Here is a 24,060-nt window from a genome sequence, read left to right as displayed (position 1 = left end):
CTGTCTGTAAAATACAAAAAGAGCACAATGTTTTATGACAGCAAGCTGGCATACAGATATTCTTCTAGACAGCTTAAGGGCAGAGGGATATATAATCCTTTTATCTGGCTGATGAAAGTATAATATAAAAGTATATGAAAGCAGAGTGTGGCTTGAATTTGCACAGTTTCTCATCCAGAATGCACTTGTGTGAAGGAACCAATACAGGTGCCCTTTGTCATCCATGGGGGGTTCTTGGCTACAGCTGTAGATAACAAAATTGCATATAACAAGACCTTGAGTCAATGGTGGGAGAAGGCAATGGTAAACCACTCCTGTATTCTACCAAGAAACCCTGGCTCTCTGGTCCCCAGGAGTCGACACTAACTCAACGGCATAATCTTTTTTCCTTTTAAGTCAATGACAATGGGTGGGGTGGGGGGAGGGGTTAGGTTCTTGGAGGGAAAAGAAAGGGCAAAATAACAAAAAGCAGAAATACGTGAAATAAAGTACTGTGTTATGCTATCCAGGTGCCCAGAAATGCCCCCCACTCCCAACTCCAAATTTATGTGAAAAATCGCAAGGAGTTTGTTTGTTTTTTAAACTAAGAGCCACAAAATGGCTTCTCTGAGCAAAATGGTGGCTGGAAATGACCTTGGAGGTCATTTCTGGCCACTCAAGTACCATGGATAGGTGAATTTTAACCTTTTTAATAACCATATGTAATAAGGTTGGGTCTCCATTGCCTGACCACGGATACATGAAACCACAGTTGCTGGGATCATGGATGATAAGGGCAACCTGTAAAGGTCAAAAACCTGTAAGTGGACCAGGAGGGAAGATCCAGTATACTGTACACAGAACTAGTGTCAGGAATAGCATTCTCGGACAGAAGAGACACTTGGACAGGTTAGCATTAGAAGAGGCATTTTCCAAGGGGACTCACTATCCCATCTGTTGTTTGTAATCGCCATGACCCCACTTTCACAAATACTAAACAAAACAGGCCTCGGATACCAAACATCTAAAACATCAAGTCAAATCAACCATCTGCTGTACATGGACGATCAGAAGTTGTATGGAAAGTCCCAGTCAGAAATTGAATCACTGCTAAACACTGTCCGTATATTCAGTAGCGATTTAGCAATGGAGTTTGGACTAGACAAGTGTGTTGCATTAATAATGAACAGAGGGAAAGAAAGAAAAACAGAAGGAATAGAACTGCCCAATGGAAGCAAGATCAAGAACCTGGAAGAGAAAGAACCTTACAAATACTTGGGCATTCTCCAGGCTGATAACATCGCACACGCTGATGTTAAAAGAAAAATTGGAAGTGAATACATCAGGAGAGTTAGAAAAATCCTCAAGTCCAAACTCAATGGCGGGAACACCATACAAGCCATAAACACCTGGGCTATACCTGTTATCAGATACACTGCAGGAATAATAGACTGGACCCAGGCAGAGGTAGAGACGCTGGATCGTAAGACCAGGAAAATCATGACCATCAATCATGCTCTGCACCCCCGCAGTGATGTAGATAGGCTATACCTCCCTCGCAGCTCAGGTGGAAGAGGAATGCTGCAAGTCCTTCAAACAGTAGAGGAAGAGAAAAGAGGCCTTGAAGAATATATCAAGGACAGTGAAGAAGATGCACTTAAAATGGTCAATAACGCAAAACTATTCAACACCAATGAAACAAAGCAGGCCTACAAGAAAGAACAAGTCAAGAACCGAGTAGAAAAATTGAAAAATAAGCCCCTGCATGGTCAATATTTGCACAATATAAGTGGAAAATCAGACATCACCAAGACCTGGCAATGGCTTAAGAATGGTTACCTGAAGAAAGAAACAGAGGGTTTAATACTGGCTGCGCAAGAACAGGCACTAAGAACAAATGCAATAAGAGCCAAAGTCGAAAAATCCACAACAAACAGCAAGTGCCGCCTTTGTAAAGAAGCAGATGAAACAGTGGACCACCTAATCAGCTGTTGTAAAAAGATCGCACAGACTGACTACAAACAAAGGCATGACAAGGTAGCAGGGATGATACACTGGAACATCTGCAAAAAATACAAGCTACCTGTAGCCAAACATTGGTGGGACCATAAAATTGAAAAAGTTGAAGAAAATGAAGATGTAAAAATATTATGGGACTTCCGACTACAAACAGACAAACATCTGCCACACAATACACCAGATATAACTGTAGTCGAGAAGAAAGAAAAACAAGTCAAAATAATCGACATAGCAATACCAGGGGATAGCAAAATAGAAGAAAAAGAAATAGAAAGAATCACAAAATACAAAGATCTACAAATTGAAATTGAAAGGCTGTGGCAGAAAAAGACCAAAATAATCCCAGTGGTAATTGGCGCCCTGGGTGCAGTTCCAAAAGACCTTGAAGAGCAGCTCAACACCATAGGGGCCACAGAAATCACCATCAGCCAATTACAAAAAGCAGCTTTACTGGGAACAGCCTATATTCTGCGACGATATCTATAACAGTTGACAATAAAATTCTGGCATCCCAGGTCCTTGGGAAGGACTCGATGTCTGGATAAAACAAACCAGTCAATAACACCTGTCTGACAGTGTAAACAAGATAATAATAATTCAATTTCTATACCGCCCTTCCAAAAATGGCTCAGGACGGTTTACATAGAGAAATAATAAATAAATAAGATGTATCCCTGTCCCCAAAGGGCTCACAATCTAAAAGAAACACAAGATAGACACCAGCAACAGTCACTGGAAGTAGTGGGCTGGGGGTGGATAGGGCCAGTTACTCTCCCCCTGCTAAATAAAGAGAATCACTATGGAGCCCCTGGTGGCGCAGTGGTAAAACTGCCGCCCTGTAACCAGAAGGTTACAAGTTCGATCCTGATCAGGGGCTCAAGGTTGACTCAGCCTTCCATCCTTCCAAGGTCGGTAAAATGAGTACCCAGAATGTTGGGGGCAATATGCTAAATTATTGTAAACTGCTTAGAGAGCTCCGGCTATAAAGCGGTATATAAATGTAAGTGCTATGGTAAAAGGTGCCTCTCTGCCAAGTTAGCAGGGGTAATCAGTCCTAAATCCAAATCAAATCAGAATCAGAATCAGTCCTAAATCCAATTCAAGCTCGTCTATCACATTGATCTGAGATATGTAAGCATAAGAAATACAAGAATATGAATATGAAGACACATGTAATGAAAATAAACACTGGTTCAAGTAAAGAACATACATATGCTAGATGAACACAAGAATAAAATAAGCACAACCCTGAACAAACTAGATGCCCCTGTTATAAAACAGTTTCAGCCACACAGACATTTACACCTTTTCACTTAACACAAAAAAATGTACTATAAGTTGCATTATAGTCATGATGAAAGGGAATGTGCTAGAAATGTTTACAGTCAAACTAAATTAACCACCACTAACGTGCTTCCTCTAATATAAAGCAACAGTGCCACCTGATGGTAAACAATAGCTTCTGTACACATTTTCCCATCAGCTTGCCTTTATTAGGGCCAACAATAGTTAGCATTTCTATACAGATTTCAAAGCATATTAATTATCTTGTGGTTATCTTCACAATAAGCGTGTGGGTTAGTATTTTCCAAATTTTGTGGCCGAGGCTGAGAGGAAGCAACTTGGTCATAGCCATGTGGTGAGATGTGTAAGAAATTGATTTTTCAATTTGTTTTGAATTCAAATCAATTTCCAAAAATTCATTTCGCCTTCAAATCAGATTTGAATTCGATCCAAAAATTTGATTCAAGTTCAAATTGATTCAACCCTATTTGGGCACCTTATTAAATTAATAAGTGGGCTTGAATGTTTTGAGTTTCTTAAAAGTGCCAAATGGCTTTCAAATCAAATTAGAATCAAATCCTGAAAATTCATTTTGAATCTGAATCAAATTGCCCTTTTAAGGGGTGATTTGATTCAAATTCAAATAACTCAGGTCACCCAGATTTGAGTCGAATTGAGTCGAAGATTTTCGGATCTGAAAAGATTTGCACATCCCTAGAGTTCATAGCAGAAGTGAGACTGAAGCCAAGGGACTCCTGGTTTGTCATGTTAATAGCCACTATACTACACTAGCTCATAAACATCATGGAGTAGCAAGCAAACTTTCATTCTTCAGGCCGGATTGAAATCAAAACGGGGCAGCGGGAAGGTCAGAGGTGGAGAAAATATATTGCTGGGCATGATAATAAAAGCCCCAGCTTACAGGTTGTGAGGATAAGGAGAAATAGATTTGGGTGTCATAAGCATACCGATAAGGAAGGCCTTAAGAGGAGGTGTTCTGTCACCAATGCTTTTTAACATCTACATGAAACCACTGGGTGAAGTAATCTGGAGATTTGGTGCAGGGTGTTATTGGTATGCATATGACACCCAAATCTATTTCTCCTTTTCCTCATCATCAGGAAATGGCATTCATTCCCTAGATGCCTGCCTACGGGCAGTAATGGGCTGGATCCAAGCAAGATCGAACAGCTCATTGTGGGGTATCAGAATATGAGGGATGAGTTAGATCTTCCTGTGCTGGATGGAGTTACACTCCCCCAGAAGGAAAAGGTATGCAGCTTTGGAGTGCTCTTGGATCCAGGCCTCACCCTGGTATCTCAGGTGGAGGCTATGACCAGGAGTGCTTTTCATCAACTTTGGCTGATTCGACAGCTGCATCCATTCCTTGAAGAGAACAATCTCAAAACAGTGGTGCATCTGCTGGTAACCTCCAGGCTTGACTATTGCAATACGCTCTACATGGGGCTGCTTTTGTATGTATTCAGAAACTTCAGTTAGTTAAAAAAAATTTTAAAAAAAATTTTTTTACATTTATATCCTGCTCTTCCTCCAAGGAGCCCAGAGCGGTGTACTACATCCTTGAGTTTCTCTTTCACAACAACCCTGTGAAGTAGGTTAGGCTGAGAGAGAAGTGACTGGCCCAGAGTCACCCAGCTAGTATTATGGCTGAATGGGGATTTGAACTCGGGTCTCCCCGGTCCTAGTCCAGCACTCTAACCACTACACCAATGTGGTAGTCAGGCTGGTCTCTGGAGTAGCCTGCAGAGACCATATTATGCCTGCTCTCAAACAGTTGCACTGGCTGCCAATATGTTTCCAGGCAAAATACAAAGTGCTGGTTATCACCTTTAAAGCCCTAAACGGCTTAGGTCTGGGTTACCTTAGAGAGCACCTTCTTCTGTATAATTCCCATTGCATGTTTAGGTCCGGGTTACCTTAGAGAGAGACCACCTTCTTCTATATGATCCCCATGGATTTCAGTGATGGAGAGGAGCCGCTTCTGTAAGATGGTAACATTACAGCAAGGATTCTCCTTTACAAGTGCAGGCAGGGCTGCGGGGGAGGGAAAGCTCTTAAAGTCTATTTTTTACCTTTTTAAAAAGGCTGTTGCGTGGTGGGGTGGTGAAGGCAGCAGCTGCCAGCTGCAGTGGCAGCAGAGGCAGCTGCGGAGACCCCTTGCATCCTCCCGCTGGCCTCTCAAATGAGAACCCAGACCAGCTGCAGCCCATTTCGGGTCTCTCTGTGCATGCACAGTCCATGTAGACAATACTGAGCATGGACCAATGACTTGGTATAAGGCAGCTTCCTATGCATGTAATGTAGCAGAGATTTAAAACTCACTATAGATGCATGATAGATGCCCCTTAAAATATAGTTTCCCCTCATCACAATTCCTCATGTTGAAACAGATCTCTTGTGAGTTTTAAAGGTAAAGTTGTGCTGTGGCATGGGTGCCAACTCCTGGCGACCCCAGAGCCCTGTGGTTTTCTTTGGTAGAATACAGGAGGGATTTACCATTGCCTCCTCCCTCACAGTATGAGATAATGCCTTTCAGCATCTTCCTATATCGCTGCTGCCCGATATAGGTGTTTCTCATAGTCTGGGAAAGATACCAGTGGGGATTTGAACCAGCAACCTCTTGCTCCATAGGCAAGTTACTTCCCCACTGCAAGTTTTACAGCTGCCTAAAATAATATGCTGCCCCCACCTTCAGTGTTTGCTGATAACATGCAGTTGTTAGCAAGAAAATTGATTAGTATCATTTTTGCACAAAATATATCAGATTTTCAGACTTCCCCCAACTTAAGGGGGTGGGTTGTACTTTTTGAATGTATCAGTGATAAATGCTTCTTTGCTTACTGTTATTGTCCCATTAGTCTCCTGAATGTTATAAGCAAGATGCATGTGATGCATCAGCTCAATAAATTTCAGGATTGGCTGGAGGACAGACAGATATTGGCTGAGGAGCAAGCCAGTTTTAGGACCAGCTGTTCTCCAACAGAACAGGCCTTAATTTTACATCTGGTTGAAAAGTACTCATTTATGTCTAATACTGCCCTATACACTGCTTTTATAGACTTCAATTTTACCTTTAATCTAATCTCTGGAGACAAACTATGGGACAAGGTTTTAAATACATCACTGGACTGCCAACTACTACTACTTTTAATTTATAAACTTCATGAGAACTCTCGACTGAAGGTTCACTGTAGTGTTGGTAGCTATTACACAAAAGAAATCACAACACATAGAGGAGTCAGACAAGGCTGCATTTTGGCTCCATCATGGTTTAATTTTTTCATTACCTCCAAAGTCTCTCTTTGAATAATTTGGCTTTTCATCCACCCAAGCTAGCCAATAGACACTTTACTATCCTACTTTATGCAGATGACAGTTATTCTCTCACAGACCCCAGTGGGCCTTCCCAAAGCTTTATGTGCTCTGGTAGTATTTTGCCAGGAACAAGCAGTTGAGATCGACTACACCAAAACAAAGATACTTACCTTTGTGAAGCACCCAAGAGTTCAGAATTGGTCACTGAATGGCATAAAATAAAGCCACTCAAAACTTTTAAATATTTGGGCATCATTTTCACACCTCAGGCAAGGTGCCATATACAGAAACAAAAGGGGAGCATGGTGGAGAAAATATCATTTTGGCCAATGCATTTTCAGTATCAAAGGTTATTATGGGATAATGTGAAGGCAGTTCCAGACACCCCTTGAAAGAATGAGGAGGTGGGGGAGAATGAGAGGAAAGGGTGAATTGCTGACCAGCTATCCCCCCCACCTCCTACGGGCCACTTGCTCAGTTATAGCGATGCTTCTGGTGGGCATATGTTAGGTTTTAGGTTAAAAATAGGTTTAAAAACCTATTTTATGTTTAAGGCAGTTCTTTACTCAATAGACACACATTTCTATCACATAGCATACACAACCATGAAATCTCCATGTCTGTTTCCTCTTACCTCCCTGGTAGGCGATCAGTGCTCCATTGCTGGGTGCACGAATCGTGTGCCAGCTATGAGTAGCTAACGGTGCACATTAACAGGGAAATGGGGCTTGCTCCATTAATCTCATTTAAGAGGCTGGTTCCGCAGGAGGGTTTGTTGCCAGGATCGGGTGTTGTCCTGGCATTCTCACCAGTGTTCCTTCTAACAGGGATTCCCAGATGTTGTTGACTACAACTTCCATAACCCCCCAGCAAAAGTCATTGAAGCTGGGGATTCTGGGAGTTGTAGTCAACAACGTCTGGGGATTCTTGTTAGAGAGAACACTGGTTCTCATGCACAGCCAAGACTGGGCTTGGCTTTCTTCGCCTGGTCTTGGTTGTGCGCGAGAACAGCCAGATACCAGCACTTTCTGTAAAACATCTTTCTCCCTTCCCTTTCTCTGTATAGTTTCTGTGTGAAAGCAATGCAGTGGTGTAAAAAATAATATTTAGAGGAGGCTTTCTCTCTAGGTTTTCCCATCATCCTTGTTTTCATTTTCTTGCAAAAGTAGGGGAATGTATATTGTATACTGAAAGCAAATTGTGAAGGTGGGCTGGAGGGGGACAGAAATTGTTCATATAGGCTGGCTCAGGCTAACCAGGCTAAAGGCATTTTTGAATTGTAACGGCAGGTGAAAGCGACTAAGTAAATTGTCCTAACAACTGTTAAGGAAACTGGTTTAATAAAGCAGAAAGAAGAGAACAAATTTGATCTTACAAATGTCAGTTGAATTACCAATATGCCAAGGTAGCAAACAGTCTATAAATATTAAAGTCTGTTAATCAACTAAAGATCTTTTTTTAATCAGTTAATTCCCTGGCTGTTAAACAATTGATCAATTAATAAAGTGATTGAATGTAAATAAATGTACACACTGCAACATGAAGGTAACCTTTGTGGTTCCAAAGGAATGGGTCAGTTTATCTTTTTTAAACATTATAATGTGCAAAAGCTACCACTCATTGAAGGAAGGAAAAATCCATCTTCTTATGAACTGAATATTTGGGAGACACATTTTTATATGTAATTAAAACCTTAGCTAAAGAATTGCTCTAGTAAATTAAAGTATGCAGGGCTATATAAAGCTGATGATGCACTAAGCCCTCCTCTGCTCTCTTGTGAATTTATTGACATCTCTCTGTTTTAGAACATCATCTTCATATTAACGTTGTGCAAAACGATTTGGGTATAGAACAATTTGTATCCAAATCTATTTGGGGTGATTTGTATACAAAACAAGTCACCCCTCTGCTAGCCTGGCCAGATTCGGGTCCAAAACAAATTGCCCAAATTTCGGAGCTGAATGTTTTGTTGTTTCAGACCTTCATTTTGTGGAGATCTCCGTGCGGTCTCCATTTGGTGCTTTGACATGGTTTTGAATTTCTCGCCCTTCCAAGCTTCAGATTGGTGAACAAAAGCATGGACTGATTTGCTGACAATTCCCTCCTGGTTCCAGACTGGCTCTTTTGGCTCCTGCCACTGACCCTGCATTGGCCAGGGGAAGGGTCGAAGAAGGGGCAGGGGTGCAGGGAGTTCAAGGAGGGGTTTTTGAATGGATTTAAAGAGGCAGCAGCCACCATTCTACCTTTCTGCCTTGTGGGAGGAGAAAGAGAGAGAGAGCTTTGCTTTCCCTTGACTATTGCCTTGCCTTCCCTTGCCAGCCTGAGCCCAGCCTGCCTTGCGACCCTGCCTGCCTGCCTCTGCTGTGTGCCAGCCTGGAGTGGATTCTCTGCTGCATTGTTTTTTTGTTCCTGCTGCTAATTCAGGAATAGAGAAGAAGAGAGAATTCTTTTTTAACCCCCTTCCTGCTTCTGAGAGAATCACTGCCTGCCTGTGCCTGCTTTCTGTGCCAGCCACCAGCCCCAGAGCCCCTGTGGCCACTGGCCACCTGGCCAGCTACCCCTTCCCCCAAAAAAATTTCCAGGCTTTTGCTTCAGCCCCACCCCTTCCAAATCTGAAGACTGACGAAGGAGAAGAAGATTGAAGAAGAAGAGAGTAGACTCAGCAGAGAGCAGACCACAGAAGAGGACAACTGGACGCAACATGGGTAAAGTCCTAGACTTGAGTGAGTACCCTTTTTAAAACCAAGCACACACACACACACGTACATCTCTGGAATTGTGTGTTCTTGGGGGGTTTTCTGCTTGGAGGGAGGTTTGGGTTGCGATTAAATTTTAAAAGTTGTGTGTTGTTTAGTTTAAAAGGGGGTTCTTTCTGTGGGAGGGATACCTGTTAGCTCGTACTAGTAGGTGGTTAGAAGCGCAGCGTAGCCTCATGGTTTTAAAAAACAATTCTTTTTTCCCATTCCAAAGATTTTATTTTGCATTTTTAAAAAACAGAAGCCTCTCCTCCAGCCCTCTTTGCCCATAACATATTAGTATTAAGATTCTCTAAGCCTTGAGCCACCCACACAAGTCCACCAGCAGCCTATATTTGTGTTTATTCTTGGCCCAGCAGCCTACAGGCTCTGAGTGGGCACACACTCTAGCCTCCTCACTGTGCTCATTTACCCCCCACCCCCAACTCAAGCCTTTAAACAAAGAAAGCTTGGAGCTTTCCCAGCCTCCAGCCTCCTCCACACTGTGCCCATTTTGCCCATTTTCAGCTTGCTTCCAGTCCAAGCCCATGTTCTGTGCAGTGCGTCAGCAGCACCACAACCCATTGGCAATGGGTCTGGGGGGTGTTGGAAGTGAAGGACTTTGCGCTGTCTCTTGTCTCAATGGCATAGGAGGACAGACTAGTGAGTCAGAGGGTTAGAGGGTCAAGACACTGGTCATCCCTTCTCTACTGCTCTGACACTATCCCTTTGGAATGTAGATTGCTACTCTCAGGGACACTTCTTTCCTTCCAGCCACTTCCTTCCTTCCTCTCTCTCTCTCTTCCCTTCCCTTCCTTCTACCTTGCAATAGATTAGAGATCCCATCTCCTCACTTTCCTATCTAGAATGGAGTTCTCTAATAAATACCACTTATATTGATTTGAAACTATGAACTGGCTCCAAGTTACTTCACTCTTAGCATACACGCATGCCTAACTAAATTCTGTTGTGTTGTGCTCTGTGCACTCTGCTATAATGAAAAGGGGTTTCTCTTACCAGAGAGAATTCCCGACAAGGGGGTGGGCACACTCCGCTGAAGTCAGCTCAGCCCCTGTTCCTGGCTCTTCTCCCAACTGAGTGTCCCCTGCCCTGAGACACTGAGCCCACTTCTGCCCCTTGCCCAATTCTTTCAGATTTTTCTTTTTTTAGAGTCAAGGTTTTAAAAAGAAGTCCCAAAAGAGAGGGCTGGGGGGGTGGAAGAGTGCCAGGTAGAGGGAGGCAGAGGGAGGGTTGTTGCTGCTGGTCATAGTGGTGGGGAGTGACAGGGGCCTATTCCCCGTTTCACCCCCACCCCTGCTTTGGTGCACAGGCTGGAATTCTCATATCTGCCTGGTCCTATGCCAGGGCCTGTGGCTGGGCAGCAGTTAGCGGGGAGGGCCTCCAGGGAAGAAGTTCTTCCCATGGCAGCTGTGGAGGTGGTGCAGGTGAAGCCAGCTGCCAGTCCAGCTGGATATATCTTGCCACCCTCCACACTGGTCCCTGTGGCGGGTGGGGGGCCCCAAGGTTGCATCTGAGGAGGCCCAGGAGGAAAACCCTGTGTTTCCTGTCCCTGGGACTTCCCAGGCCAGCTCTGAGGGCAGTGGTGGTGGCATGCCCCAGAAGGAACCAGCCGAAGCGCCGCCACCCAAGTGGCTCCGTGTCGCAGGAGAGTCCAGCAGCGTGGGATGGGATCACTTTGAGCTTTGCCCTGGTGATCCCAGCTGTGCAGCCTGCACCCACTGCAAGACACTTGTTAGAAGGGGCAAGGACCCTAAGCACTTCAGCATGTCGGGTCTGCTATTACACCTGTGGCGGCGGCACCCAGGGGCCCAAACCTCTGCTGGCAACAGCGCTAGGCCAAGTGTCTCCTCTAGCAGCAAGCAGTCAGTAGCTCCTGCTCCTAAGCTGTAAGACGGGATGGATTAGGTTCGAAACTGGCATAAGAAGCCAGGAAGTTCTTTGAGGGCATATGAATGGGTTTTTTTAGGGCATATGAAACTGCTTTTCAAACCCATTTGGTAAGTAGAGAGCGAACCAGGCATTTCTCTGAATTGTGGCCAGTATCTGTAACATTAATATGTCCCTCTGTAACATTAATATTGGGCAAGGATTAAGGGAGTGATCTTAATTTTTTTTTTAAAAAAAAAAAATTGTCGCTTGCTAGGACGAACACTCAGACAAAGTGGTGGACACCCAAGACGGGCAGAGAGTGTTACCCAGCTGTTCAGCAGGCATGGAGTAGGTGGAGAGTGTCCTCATGCATCTTTGCTTCCCATGGTGTCCTCTAAGTTACAGGAAATAGTTCATGGCTGCAGCAAGCATCACTGGAAACCCTGTGATTTTTCTATTGTGTATGTATGCATTTTTGAAATAGGGTGGCAGAGCTGCCCTTTTAGCTTCAGGATGCATTCGTTCTCCACTTTTGTAGCTGGTGTCTGCTTTACCTGTGCCTTATATAGATTGATTTACTTTTACATGAATAGCTTCCAATCAGGGCAAACACAAACCAGATGAAAAATAGTGACTCCGAGACACAGTGAAATCTAGCTGAAAAATAGTGACCCCCAAAACAAATCTGGGATGGATGAAAGGCCAAGGTTGCTTAGCCTTTAGTATGAGGACTCAAGCAACTCTAACATGAGATGGGGGACAGGCAGTCATTTTATACACACACACACATACACACTCACAGTATGTGTGTAGTAATTATTCCATAGGCGGAACTGGGGGGGGCAGGCAGGGCACGTGCCCTAGGCGCCACTGAGGTGGGGGCGCCATGCCAGTTCCTGCCACCCCCACCCCATTGCCCACCTGCCCAGCCCCAGGGCCCCTCAGCCACTTGCCTCCAGCTCCGGCCTAGGATCGGCAATGAGGCCTAGGATCGGAGCAGCCTGCAAACTGCAGAGCTCTTCTCTCCCTGCCTCTCAGCTGATCGGCGGGTGGGCGGGGCTTCCAGAGAGGCCTCCGAGTAGGCCTCCCTGAAGCCTGAACTCGGCAGGCCCCAGCAAGCCAGGAAGGATTTTTCTTGTGTGTTAACTGCTCTCCAATAACTTTCAGGGACTTCAGGGTAAATCTGGCCAACATGTGAATGCAGCACCTCCATTCCAGAGGAGATGTGTGTTAAAGGGCTTTAAAAGCCTCGTGAGAAAACAAACACAGGCTCACCCTGCATGGTTGAAAGTCTCCTTTGCTAATCTGCAGCGAGGGGGCCATTTTAATAATCAGCATTGCTAGTGTGTTCTAGGCATTAAAAGCAGCACAAATATATAGTACTCAATGTATATCACTATATGCTGTGAAGTGTGCATGTGTGTATTCAGTGAAATGTATTTCCAGGCAGCATACTTATTTTGAAATATCAGACTGAAATCCTTGGGGGCCTGGGATGTGTGGAGGCCCTGGACTTTGAGGGGCTGGGGGCCCATTTTAAAATCTCATCTTGGCCCATTCCAACCTTGCTATGCCCCTGGTGGTCACTACACATGGGTTTCTCCACAACACCTGCACAGAAGAAACTTCCATGTAGAAAAGGTGTCTCTTGTAAATTGACCCTGAATTTTCCATCCATGACTGGGATATTTGAGAGTTAGAGTCAATAATAAAAGAACAGCACACTGCTTGTGACAGGAAGGGGCAAATGACAATGATTTCTTAGTCTGGCAGGGGCTGGTTTTGGCCCTGGCAGAACTTGGCTGTCTGTTCCTGTTGCAAATGCCTCTGTCTAGTGTGGCAAACTAATGTATCCTCCTCCCTCTTGGTAAGTAAGTACTGGTGTAAGCACTGGTAAGTAAGTAGTAAAAGTAAGCACTGGTGTGGTGAATGCACATATACCCCATCATGAGCCAACAGTCATCATAAGACAAAGGCTGGCAAGAATCATTCACTGGTTTATAGACCCCCACCACCACCACCTTCTTCTTCCCCTATTTTGCTAGTGGCTATTTGGGCAGGTGATCCTCTAGGACAAAGTCATGTTTTTTAAAAAGAATGAGCTGAGACAAAGAAAATGACACTTGGAATCCTCGCATAACTCCTGACTGTTGTTCTAAGTCTTTTACAGAGATGGCTCATGTTTTCAGCTTTTGATCGACAACCATGTCTAGATGGTACAGTGTTCCTTTTAACAGGGATTTCCAGATATTGTTGACTACAAGTCCCATCATTCCTGTTTGGACAGGGGCGCAATTTCAGTGCTTGCCCTAGGTGCTATTTTCCCTAGTTACGTCTCTGAATTATTCAATGAAATGAATAAAGTTTGAAGTTGAAATTTTCATTACAAATATCCAACTGCCCTTTTAGCTCCCTTTTGCAAGCACATTCCTAAAACAGTCTATGACATACACAGTTGGCCCTCGGACAGCAGTTTCACCCGTTCACGGTATAAACTATATACCAGTTTAGTGATCGTGGTGGGGAGAAGTTTAGGTTCTTCGCAGTTTTCTACCCCAACCACCACCACCCCTTGGCTAAATGGTATACAGTTTTTAAAGCCACTCTTCCTGCTTCTCAGTTGGTGTGTGGGGAGATGGAAAGAAGTGGCGTGAGAGGCACAGGTTCTCATCCATCTCTCTCTCACTAGGTAGGGTGTTGTGGCATTTAAGGAATACAGAGTAGACAAGAACTGGATCAAAGGTGAAGTTTTTACTTGAAATTGGGGGGGGCAGTTCAAACAATAGCATTTGCAGTGTTTTAAGAACAATAACCATAAGAGCAAGGAGAAAAATGACAATGTGGTAAGCCAATGCCGTGATTATCCTTTACTCTATGCTGGCCCTAATAGAATCTCTCCAGCAGCTCTTAGTCATCCTGTCTCTCTGCTCACTGCCATGTCTGATCCTGCTGTTGACTTTTCCTTCAGTTGTCCCGAAGAGTGATCCAGTTCTCCTGTGCGATATTCAGCTCTCGTCTTTAGGCCCATTCACGTTGTGTTCAACACTGGTATGGTGAGTGTACAGTGTGTACAGGTACAGATCTGTACACAGGCACAGTCATTCAAATGTTATGTTGAATGCAGGTACAGAAGTACGCTTCCTTTCTGTGCCAAGGGCCTGTATCCAGGTTCACTTATCCAGGAACCCAGTCACATCTGTACCACACAACACTCATACAGCGTAACATCTGAATTGGCTTTTGTGATTCAACGGCTCTTACTGCTGCCTAGCATAGCTGTTCCAACCTCCCCTTTCTGATCCCCCAAATTTTGCCCACTGCCTCTGTATTAGCCAATCATGGCAAATACAAACCCTAATGGAATAGAATGACCTCCAGACAGAAAAATACAAACCTTAGATGGATCAAAGGCCAAGGCTGCTTTACCTTTTGTCTAAGGAACTCTAACACACAGTGGGGGACAGGCAGCCATTTTAAACATCTCAAAAGGAGGAACAAGCAAACGCACAACAAAATGGAGGTTTTGGCCACATCGTCCACAGAAGTCCAGAAGGATATTGTGAGGGCTGTGTCAAACAAGAGGTAGAAATCAAGGCACACAGCAATGGCTGCAGCATCTCCATGCTCTACAAAACTAGGAACTCCGTTGAAGAAGGAGGGGAGGTGACTCTGGCATGACTTGCTCTTGACACATTCGTCATGCTGGCTCCTACTAGTGATCGCCAGATCTTTTCTTTCTGCAGTGCTCACAGTCTGAAGTCTTCTGAGAAGATTTGCCCATTTAAACATTCAGCAAAACCAGGCAGTTACACTTCCTGGGACTGTGTCACTTCAAGCTTCAGGTGTGTAATTTGTGTGATCCTCCCCCCGAAAGGTCACCACACAGAAAGATAGCAATTTAGGGAAAGAGTTCCATTGAACCAAGGGTACACATCACCCCAGCCAATTGAGGAGTTTCCCCCACATTTTACTGCACCCCCCCACCGCCGCCGCCAAACCTAACAACCCATATCTACTCACAAAATAAATGAATGAGTTTAAAAGCTCCTCAAGCTTTCCCTCTGTCTGCTCACCTGTGTTGGAGCCTTCTCCCCAACACGCTAGGTTTCCAGACCCAGAGAGTTTCCTTAAAATTATTATTATTTTAAAACCCATCTTCAACTTGCAGCCTGGATGCAGAGCTGCATAGATTGTGTGAGTGTATGAACCAGCCTCCCGTTTGGAGGATTTGGAGGGTGGGGCTGGCTCCCTGAGTCCTGCTAGGACAGAATGAGCAATCCTGCTTCTCTTGGATTCGTGGATCCTGCCTCTTTGCAAAGCTTGTCCTTGTGGCTCTAGATCCTACTCAGGGCTACTTGTGAACATCTTGCAAGAGTTCTGTCATGAAGTTCCTTGGAACCCATAGCCCCAAATAAATGACACGACACAGAAAATGGGTTAAAACTAGGGCGATAACTTTATTAACTTAGTTTCAATAAAAAGATGCAGTGTAGCCAAGCCACAGTGCAGCTGCCACCCCTAGGGTGCAGCACCGTATCCCCTCCTCTGACCTGTCATCATGCTGCTGGTGACCATGGGGCTACTCTATTTAAAGGCACCACTCCTAACATGGGCCAGATCAAAAACCCCTTCCAGTGCAACAGTGCGGAGTAGGCAAAAAACCAGCCACCTCCAGGCCAATCTGGGTGGATGGGAAAAATTCCTACTCGGCCCCAAAAGGCAGCCAGCTAATCCCACACTGTCACCCGGGGGTGTGTGTGAGCAGATGCCAAGGTGTTCCTGCAGAAAACCAACAGAGGTTGGGGGTTGCTTTTATTAGCATGCCCTCATCCCCCTGGTTGGCCCTATGGACCAAGGATTAGGGATGTGCTCAAATCCTTTCAGCGCCTCGTAAGAGGGACACCAAAACGATTCATCCGGTTCAGACATGCTGATCCAGGAACAGCCCTACTGAGGATGCAGTCACAGCATGGTCCACTGTGTTTTCCAGGCTTGTTTCTTATACCTTACCAGGAATGGATGCAAAACCAGCACCCGCCACACTGCATGCAGTGCTAGGAGAAGGTGTGGTCTTGCACCCAGGCTCAGAATCAAGAGATGGGGCAGCGGAAAGGGTTGCAAACTCAGGCCACAACTTTAGAAACTAGTTTGAAAGGGGTTCTGTGAACTAAGGTGTGGCTTTCACTCCTGGGGTGAAGCTTTGTGGTGCAACAATGCCTCCCTGATAAGAAGGGGGTGATTTTTGCCTCAGAGGTGAAGGCAAAAAGCCTCTGTATGGAGAACTATCCTCCCTTCCACACAGAAGAAACCTTTGGTGGTGGTGGGTCTTCTCCAAACACCTTGAATGACTTGAGGCTTTGGGGGACCTAGCCATAAAGGGAGTGGGAATCTGGTGTGGGCTTGCTCTCCTCAACCTCTTCCTGCCTTGTCTAGGGCCCACAACTCCATCCACCCCGAGGGGAGATTTGTCACAGTGTTGAGGTGTATTGACCTGGCTGAGGTTGCCCTCAGCGTTTGCCTCAATAACAATGCCAAGAGGGATTCTGGGAAGGGCTTCTTTGCTGCTAGGATGGAGAAAGAAGAAAAAGATAACAAGTGTGAGCTTCAGATTGGCAGACCTGCTACGACTTAATTGACATTTTCTCAATGACCCTCAGTTTCAACTCCCTTGGTTTCATGTTGATGTCTTTATCCAGCCCCCTACCAAAGAGCTGCTGCCCAAAATGTGTTGGGTTTTCTTCATAAACACATTGGGTTCTGCACCAGCAGACTATATTAATTATTGCAGGGGTGGCCAAACTTTAGCTGTTGTTGGGCTACAACTCCCATCAACCCCGCTGCTGTTGGAGGCACTAGGGTTTGTCTTTATTCCTTCTTCCCTTCCCCTCCCCTTCTTTTGCCCGACAGGTAGTATTTCTGTTTGGAGATTCAGCTGTGTGCTTCCGATAAGAAAACACTCAGACTCACTCAAGCTAGCTCAGCTGCAAGGAGTTAGATGCGCAGGTCAGCCTGGGCGCTTTCCAGGTTAACCCTTTCCAAAATGTCACTACAGATCTGCAAAGAGTGCTTTCCTGTTGCCTACGTATTGACATTGCGGCCCCTGCACTTTCAGCAAGGTGCCATTCACATTTCCAATGCCTTCTTTTGGTTTTTATGGAGTTGTTACAGTCCTGCAACGTTGTAAAAAGATTGCTGTGTTTTCCATTTTCGGGCATTTGGGGCAAACTGGAAAATACTTCTCCCCCTGCTGGTGGACTTGCACCACACCCTTTCATTACGTTGTCAATTCGATCCCGCCAGGCTGAAGCATTTTACGGCGGTTGTAACTGTAATCTGGAAAGTGCCCGGCAGTGGAAAGGTGTTTGCGCTGTCACTGGATGGGGTGCTTTATCTTCCCAGAAACTGGGGGGAAGCCCCACTTTGGAATTAATAACTGGGATCTACTGAAATTAATTACAAGAATGCACTCCTCCCTGCTAGGGATCCGATGGGCTGCACACCACCCCGGGGTGTCTTAACAAAGAGCAATTTGGATATAAAAGATAGAAACATTTTAAAGATATATGAAATTAAAGGCTTAGAGGAGGGCAGCACACCAGTGTCCCATGGAGTCCAGTAGGGCTGCCCCACCTCCACTGCCCCACTCTCCTCCCAAGCTCCCCACCCATCCTGGCTTGGTCCAACTCTTGTCTTCTCCAGCCCTCCACAGAATTGGAACTTCGATGCAGCCAATCCCTTCTGCATAGCCCCTTTGCTCCCCACATCCAAGACTTCTGAGGATCCATCCCCAAATTGGGTTCACCATGTCTTTGCACCCAAATTGGGAACTACGGGGAAAGGAAAGGAGCAATTCAAAAACAAAAATACAAAGCCAGTAACTGATACTGACTATTACCTTAGTTCAGCCGTGAGGCGGGTCCTTGGGTAAGAAGGCGTTAATCTCAACAGTATTTTCCACTCCTGGGTCACCGACTGCATATGTTCCATCTAGAGCTGCCCCATCCTCCTGGGAGTCTGCATTTCCCTTGCCTTTACTGGCTGTAGTAACTTCTGCAGGAGTTCTCGTTTCTTGGCCAGCATTTTAATCCCTACCCTGAGGAAAATCATGGGGGGGGGGCAGGACTGAATTGTGGCCATTGCAGAAGGGGGGTACGGGAGTGTAGAAGGGAGCCATCTGCAGGAGGATGTGTGGGAGTGTCCCAGGGCTGGCTGCAGAAGGGAGGGGTGCGGGAGTGTCCTGGGGCCGGCTGAAGGTGGTGTGTGGGAGTGACACGGGGCCAGCTGCAGAAGGAGGATATAGGACAGTCCTGGTTCGGGCTGCAGAAGGGGGGTGTAGGAGTATCCTGGGGATGGCTGCAGAAGGGGGGTGCGGGACAGTCCCGGGGCCGGCTGCAGAAGGGGGGTGCGGGACAGTCCCGGGGCCGGCTGCAGAAGGGGGGTGCGGGACAGTCCCGGGGCCGGCTGCAGAAGGGGGGTGCGGGACAGTCCCGGGGCCGGCTGCAGAAGGGGGGTGCGGGACTGTCCCGGGGCCGGCTGCAGAAGGGGGGTGCGGGACAGTCCCGGGGCCGGCTGCAGAAGGGGGGTGCGGGACTGTCCCGGGGCCGGCTGCAGAAGGGGGGTGCGGGACTGTCCCGGGGCCGGCTGCAGAAGGGGGGTGCGGGACTGTCCCGGGGCCGGCTGCAGAAGGGGGGTGCGGGACTGTCCCGGGGCCGGCTGCAGAAGGGGGGTGCGGGACTGTCCCGGGGCTGGCTGCAGAAGGGGGTTATGTGAGTGTCCCGGGGCCGCCGGCAGAAGTGGGGAGGTCCTCCTGAAATACCAAAGTTAGTATATGGACCCTTCTTATTTCTGATCTAGTCCTATTCAATGGTGCCAGTTTCATTTGGAAGTGGATAATGGGATTTTCCTCAGGGCAGGGAAGCACTATATGGCCAGCCTGGTCCTTCTGGCATACGTGAAGGAAAATGACAAAACAGAGAAAGCTTTTGATTACATCTAGGTACTATTTATGAAACAAATCTAAGCAGTTTCTCAGATAAAAACAAAACCAAATAGCAAAATAAAACAGCAACCAGTTAGGAACCGACTTAGACAATTTAACATATCAGCTGAAATGATGAAGCAGACAAGGACTGCAGTACTTACAGACACTTGGAAAACTGTCCCTCTTTCTAGGACTCTCACTCACCACTGTCAGCACTACATGCGCAGACCTGCTACTTAAATGACTTATTTTCTTAATGGCTTTCAGTTTTAACTAGGGATGTGCAGAACGACTTGCCCGTTCAATGGTTCCCTGCAAAACGGGGCATTTCAAGCAATACAATCTTGCCACACAACACCCTACGAAAAGGTGTCTTCTTCTAGATCAACCCAGAACCAACTGGTTTGCTGTTTTGAGTGGCGATTGTGGGTGCTATTTTGGAGGGCTGTTTTAGTGTTTTTCCCTTGCTGGTTGGTTTTCTGGCATTGCCTTCCAACTGTCTTGTGATCTCCTTGTTCCTTGGTTGGCTTGTCATCATACAAAATCAAGTGTTGTCAGGGGCCATTGTGCCCCCAGTGTTTGGGGGCAGGGTGGAGGGAGGGGAAGCCAAAAGCAGGGAGTTTCAAAGCGTATTTAAGGGGCTGCTCGACAGAGAGAGCCACACTCTTTTAGAGGATATTGAAGGAGGGAGCCTGCAGCAGGGCAGAGAGTGGTGGCAGAGAGACTGTGCCAGTGTCTGGCTTACTGTCTTTTTAGTTTCCTTGCCAACTGCATATTTTTCTATTATTTTAAAAATGGTACCAGCAGCCCTAGTGGTAGTGACTTTAACTGGGTGCTGCTGTGGGTTGAATTCTGCATATTTGCTCAGAATCAAGAGATGGGCTCAGAATCAAGAGATGGCGCAGCGGAAAGGGTTGCAAACTCAGGCCACAACTTTAGAAACTAGTTTGAAAGGGGTTCTGTGAACTAAGGTGTGGCTTTCACTCCTGGGGTGAAGCTTTGTGGTGCAACAATGCCTCCCTGATAAGAAGGGGGTGATTTTTGCCTCAGAGGTGAAGGCAAAAAGCCTCTGTATGGAGAACTATCCTCCCTTCCACACAGAAGAAACCTTTGGTGGTGGTGGGTCTTCTCCAAACACCTTGAATGACTTGAGGCTTTGGGGGACCTAGCCATAAAGGGAGTGGGAATCTGGTGTGGGCTTGCTCTCCCCAACCTCTTCCTGCCTTGTCTAGGGCCCACAACTCCATTTACCCCGAGGGGAGATTTGTCACAGTGTTGAGGTGTATTGACCTGGCTGAGGTTGCCCTCAGCGTTTGCCTCAATAACAGTGCCAAGAGGGATTCTGGGAAGGGCTTCTTTGCTGCTAGGATGGAGAAAGAAGAAAAAGATAACAAGTGTGAGCTTCAGATTGGCAGACCTGCTACGACTTAATTGACATTTTCTCAATGACCCTCAGTTTCAACTCCCTTGGTTTCATGTTGATGTCTTTATCCAGCCCCCTACCAAAGAGCTGCTGCCCAAAATGTGTTGGGTTTTCTTCATAGACACATTGGGTTCTGCACCAGCAGACTATATTAATTATTGCAGGGGTGGCCAAACTTTAGCTGTTGTTGGGCTAAAACTCCCATCAACCCCGCTGCTGTTGGAGGCACTAGGGTTTGTCTTTATTCCTTCTTCCCTTCCCCTCCCCTTCTTTTGCCCGGCAGGTAGTATTTCTGTTTGGAGATTTAGCTGTGTGCTTCCGATAAGAAAACACTCAGACTCACTCAAGCTAGCTCAGCTGCAAGGAGTTAGTTGCGCAGGTCAGCCTGGGCGCTTTCCAGGTTAACCCTTACCAAAATGTCACTACAGATCTGCAAAGAGTGCTTTCCTGTTGCCTACGTATTGACATTGCAGCCCCTGCACTTTCAGCAAGGTGCCATTCACATTTCCAATGCCTTCTTTTGGTTTTTATGGCGTTGTTACAGTCCTGCAACGTTGTAAAAAGATTGCTGTGTTTTCCATTTTCGGGCATTTGGGGCAAACTGGAAAATACTTCTCCCCCTGCTGGTGGACTTGCACCACACCCTTTCATTACGTTGTCAATTCGATCCCGCCAGGCTGAAGCATTTTACGGCGGTTGTAACTGTAATCTGGAAAGTGCCCGGCAGTGGAAAGGTGTTTGCGCTGTCACTGGATGGGGTGCTTTATCTTCCCAGAAACTGGGGGGAAGCCCCACTTTGGAATTAATAACCGGGATCTACTGAAATTAATTACAAGAATGCACTCCTCCCTGCTAGGGATCCGATGGGCTGCACACCACCCCGGGGTGTCTTAACAAAGAGCAGTTTGGATATAAAAGATAGAAACATTTTAAAGATATATGAAATTACAGGCTTAGAGGAGGGCAGCACACCAGTGTCCCATGGAGTCCAGTAGGGCTGCCCCACCTCCACTGCCCCACTCTCCTCCCAAGCTCCCCACCCATCCTGGCTTGGTCCAACTCTTGTCTTCTCCAGCCCTCCACAGAATTGGAACTTCGATGCAGCCAATCCCTTCTGCATAGCCCCTTTGCTACCCAGACACACCCACATCCAAGACTTCTGAGGTTCCATCCCCAAATTGGGTTCACCATGTCTTTGCACCCAAATTGGGAACTACGGGGAAAGGAAAGGAGCAATTCAAAAACAAAAATACAAAGCCAGTAACTGATACTGACTATTACCTTGGTTCAGCCGTGAGGCGGGTCCTTGGGTAAGATGGCGTTAATCTCAACAGCATTTTCCACTCCTGGGTCACCGACTGCATATGTTCCATCTACAGCTGCCCCATCCTCCTGGGAGTCTGCGTTTCCCTTGCCTTTACTGGCTGTAGTAACTTCTGCAGGAGTTCTCGTTTCTTGGCCAGCATTTTAATCCCTACCCTGAGGAAAATCATGGGGGGGGGGCAGGACTGAATTGTGGCCATTGCAGAAGGGGGGTGCGGGAGTGTAGAAGGGAGCCATCTGCAGGAGGATGTGTGGGAGTGTCCCAGGGCTGGCTGCAGAAGGGAGGGGTGCGGGAGTGTCCTGGGGCCGGCTGAAGGTGGTGTGTGGGAGTGACACGGGGCCAGCTGCAGAAGGAGGATATAGGACAGTCCTGGTTCGGGCTGCAGAAGGGGGGTGGAGGAGTATCCTGGGGCCGGCTGCAGAAGGGGGGTGCGGGACAGTCCCGGGGCCGGCTGCAGAAGGGGGGTGCGGGACAGTCCCGGGGCCGGCTGCAGAAGGGGGGTGCGGGACAGTCCCGGGGCCGGCTGCAGAAGGGGGGTGCGGGACAGTCCCGGGGCCGGCTGCAGAAGGGGGGTGCGGGACAGTCCCGGGGCCGGCTGCAGAAGGGGGGTGCGGGACTGTCCCGGGGCCGGCTGCAGAAGGGGGGTGCGGGACTGTCCCGGGGCCGGCTGCAGAAGGGGGGTGCGGGACTGTCCCGGGGCCGGCTGCAGAAGGGGGGTGCGGGACTGTCCCGGGGCCGGCTGCAGAAGGGGGGTGCGGGACTGTCCCGGGGCCGGCTGCAGAAGGGGGGTGCGGGACTGTCCCGGGGCCGGCTGCAGAAGGGGGGTACGGGACTGTCCCGGGGCCGGCTGCAGAAGGGGGGTGCGGGACTGTCCCGGGGCCGGCTGCAGAAGGGGGGTGCGGGACTGTCCCGGGGCTGGCTGCAGAAGGGCGTTATGTGAGTGTCCCGGGGCCGCCGGCAGAAGTGGGGAGGTCCTCCTGAAATACCAAAGTTAGTATATGGATCCTTCTTATTTCTGATCTAGTCCTATTCAATGGTGCCAGTTTCATTTGGAAGTGGATAATGGGATTTTCCTCAGGGCAGGGAAGCACTATATGGCCAGCCTGGTCCTTCTGGCATACGTGAAGGAAAATGACAAAACAGAGAAAGCTTTTGATTACATCTAGGTACTATTTATGAAACAAATCTAAGCAGTTTCTCAGATAAAAACAAAACCAAATAGCAAAATAAAACAGCAACCAGTTAGGAACCGACTTAGACAATTTAACATATCAGCTGAAATGATGAAGCAGACAAGGACTGCAGTACTTACAGACACTTGGAAAACTGTCCCTCTTTCTAGGACTCTCACTCACCACTGTCAGCACTACATGCGCAGACCTGCTACTTAAATGACTTATTTTCTTAATGGCTTTCAGTTTTAACTAGGGATGTGCAGAACGACTTGCCCGTTCAATGGTTCCCTGCAAAACGGGGCATTTCAAGCAATACAATCTTGCCACACAACACCCTACGAAAAGGTGTCTTCTTCTAGATCAACCCAGAACCAACTGGTTTGCTGTTTTGAGTGGCGATTGTGGGTGCTATTTTGGAGGGCTGTTTTAGTGTTTTTCCCTTGCTGGTTGGTTTTCTGGCATTGCCTTCCAACTGTCTTGTGATCTCCTTGTTCCTTGGTTGGCTTGTCATCATACAAAATCAAGTGTTGTCAGGGGCCATTGTGCCCCCAGTGTTTGGGGGCAGGGTGGAGGGAGGGGAAGCCAAAAGCAGGGAGTTTCAAAGCGTATTTAAGGGGCTGCTCGACAGAGAGAGTGCTTGAATGGCACCTTATCCGGCATATCAGGGAAGACAGGAGGCCGCAGCAGGAGGAAGGAAGGGTTCTCTTTCCTTCTCAGAGAAAATGTCTGTCTGTGGTTTTTCTGAGGAAGCCAGAGGTGCACCTAGGTAACGTTGAAGCCAGGACCTAAAGACCTTTGGGGGCTCCCCTCCCCTGCAAATTAAGCATCATCATGCTCCGCCGGGCGACCACTCCATCCGGGACAGACTAAAGGGGATTTGGGGTCCCCAGGGGCTGCGGAGGCCCTGGACTTTG

General features: G+C 47.2%; 1 protein-coding gene across 1 annotated transcript; it reads right to left on the bottom strand.

Annotated features, from left to right (window-relative positions):
- Positions 1 to 15,676: 15,676 nt before the first annotated feature.
- Positions 15,677 to 23,806, bottom strand: LOC128327388 (uncharacterized). Its single transcript, XM_053256191.1, has 3 exons — positions 23,795 to 23,806; positions 21,929 to 22,991; positions 15,677 to 19,185 (listed from the first exon to the last, which is right to left on the bottom strand). Exons 1-2 carry the CDS (start codon positions 23,804 to 23,806, stop codon positions 22,137 to 22,139), a joined length of 867 nt encoding a protein of 288 aa, XP_053112166.1. The 3' UTR covers positions 15,677 to 19,185; positions 21,929 to 22,136.
- Positions 23,807 to 24,060: the final 254 nt, after the last annotated feature.

This window comes from Hemicordylus capensis, chromosome 5 (genome assembly GCF_027244095.1).
Source record: "Hemicordylus capensis ecotype Gifberg chromosome 5, rHemCap1.1.pri, whole genome shotgun sequence".
Lineage (NCBI taxonomy): Eukaryota > Metazoa > Chordata > Lepidosauria > Squamata > Cordylidae > Hemicordylus > Hemicordylus capensis.
Note: the sequence above shows the minus strand (reverse complement) of the source record. Positions and strands in the feature narration are given on the sequence as shown.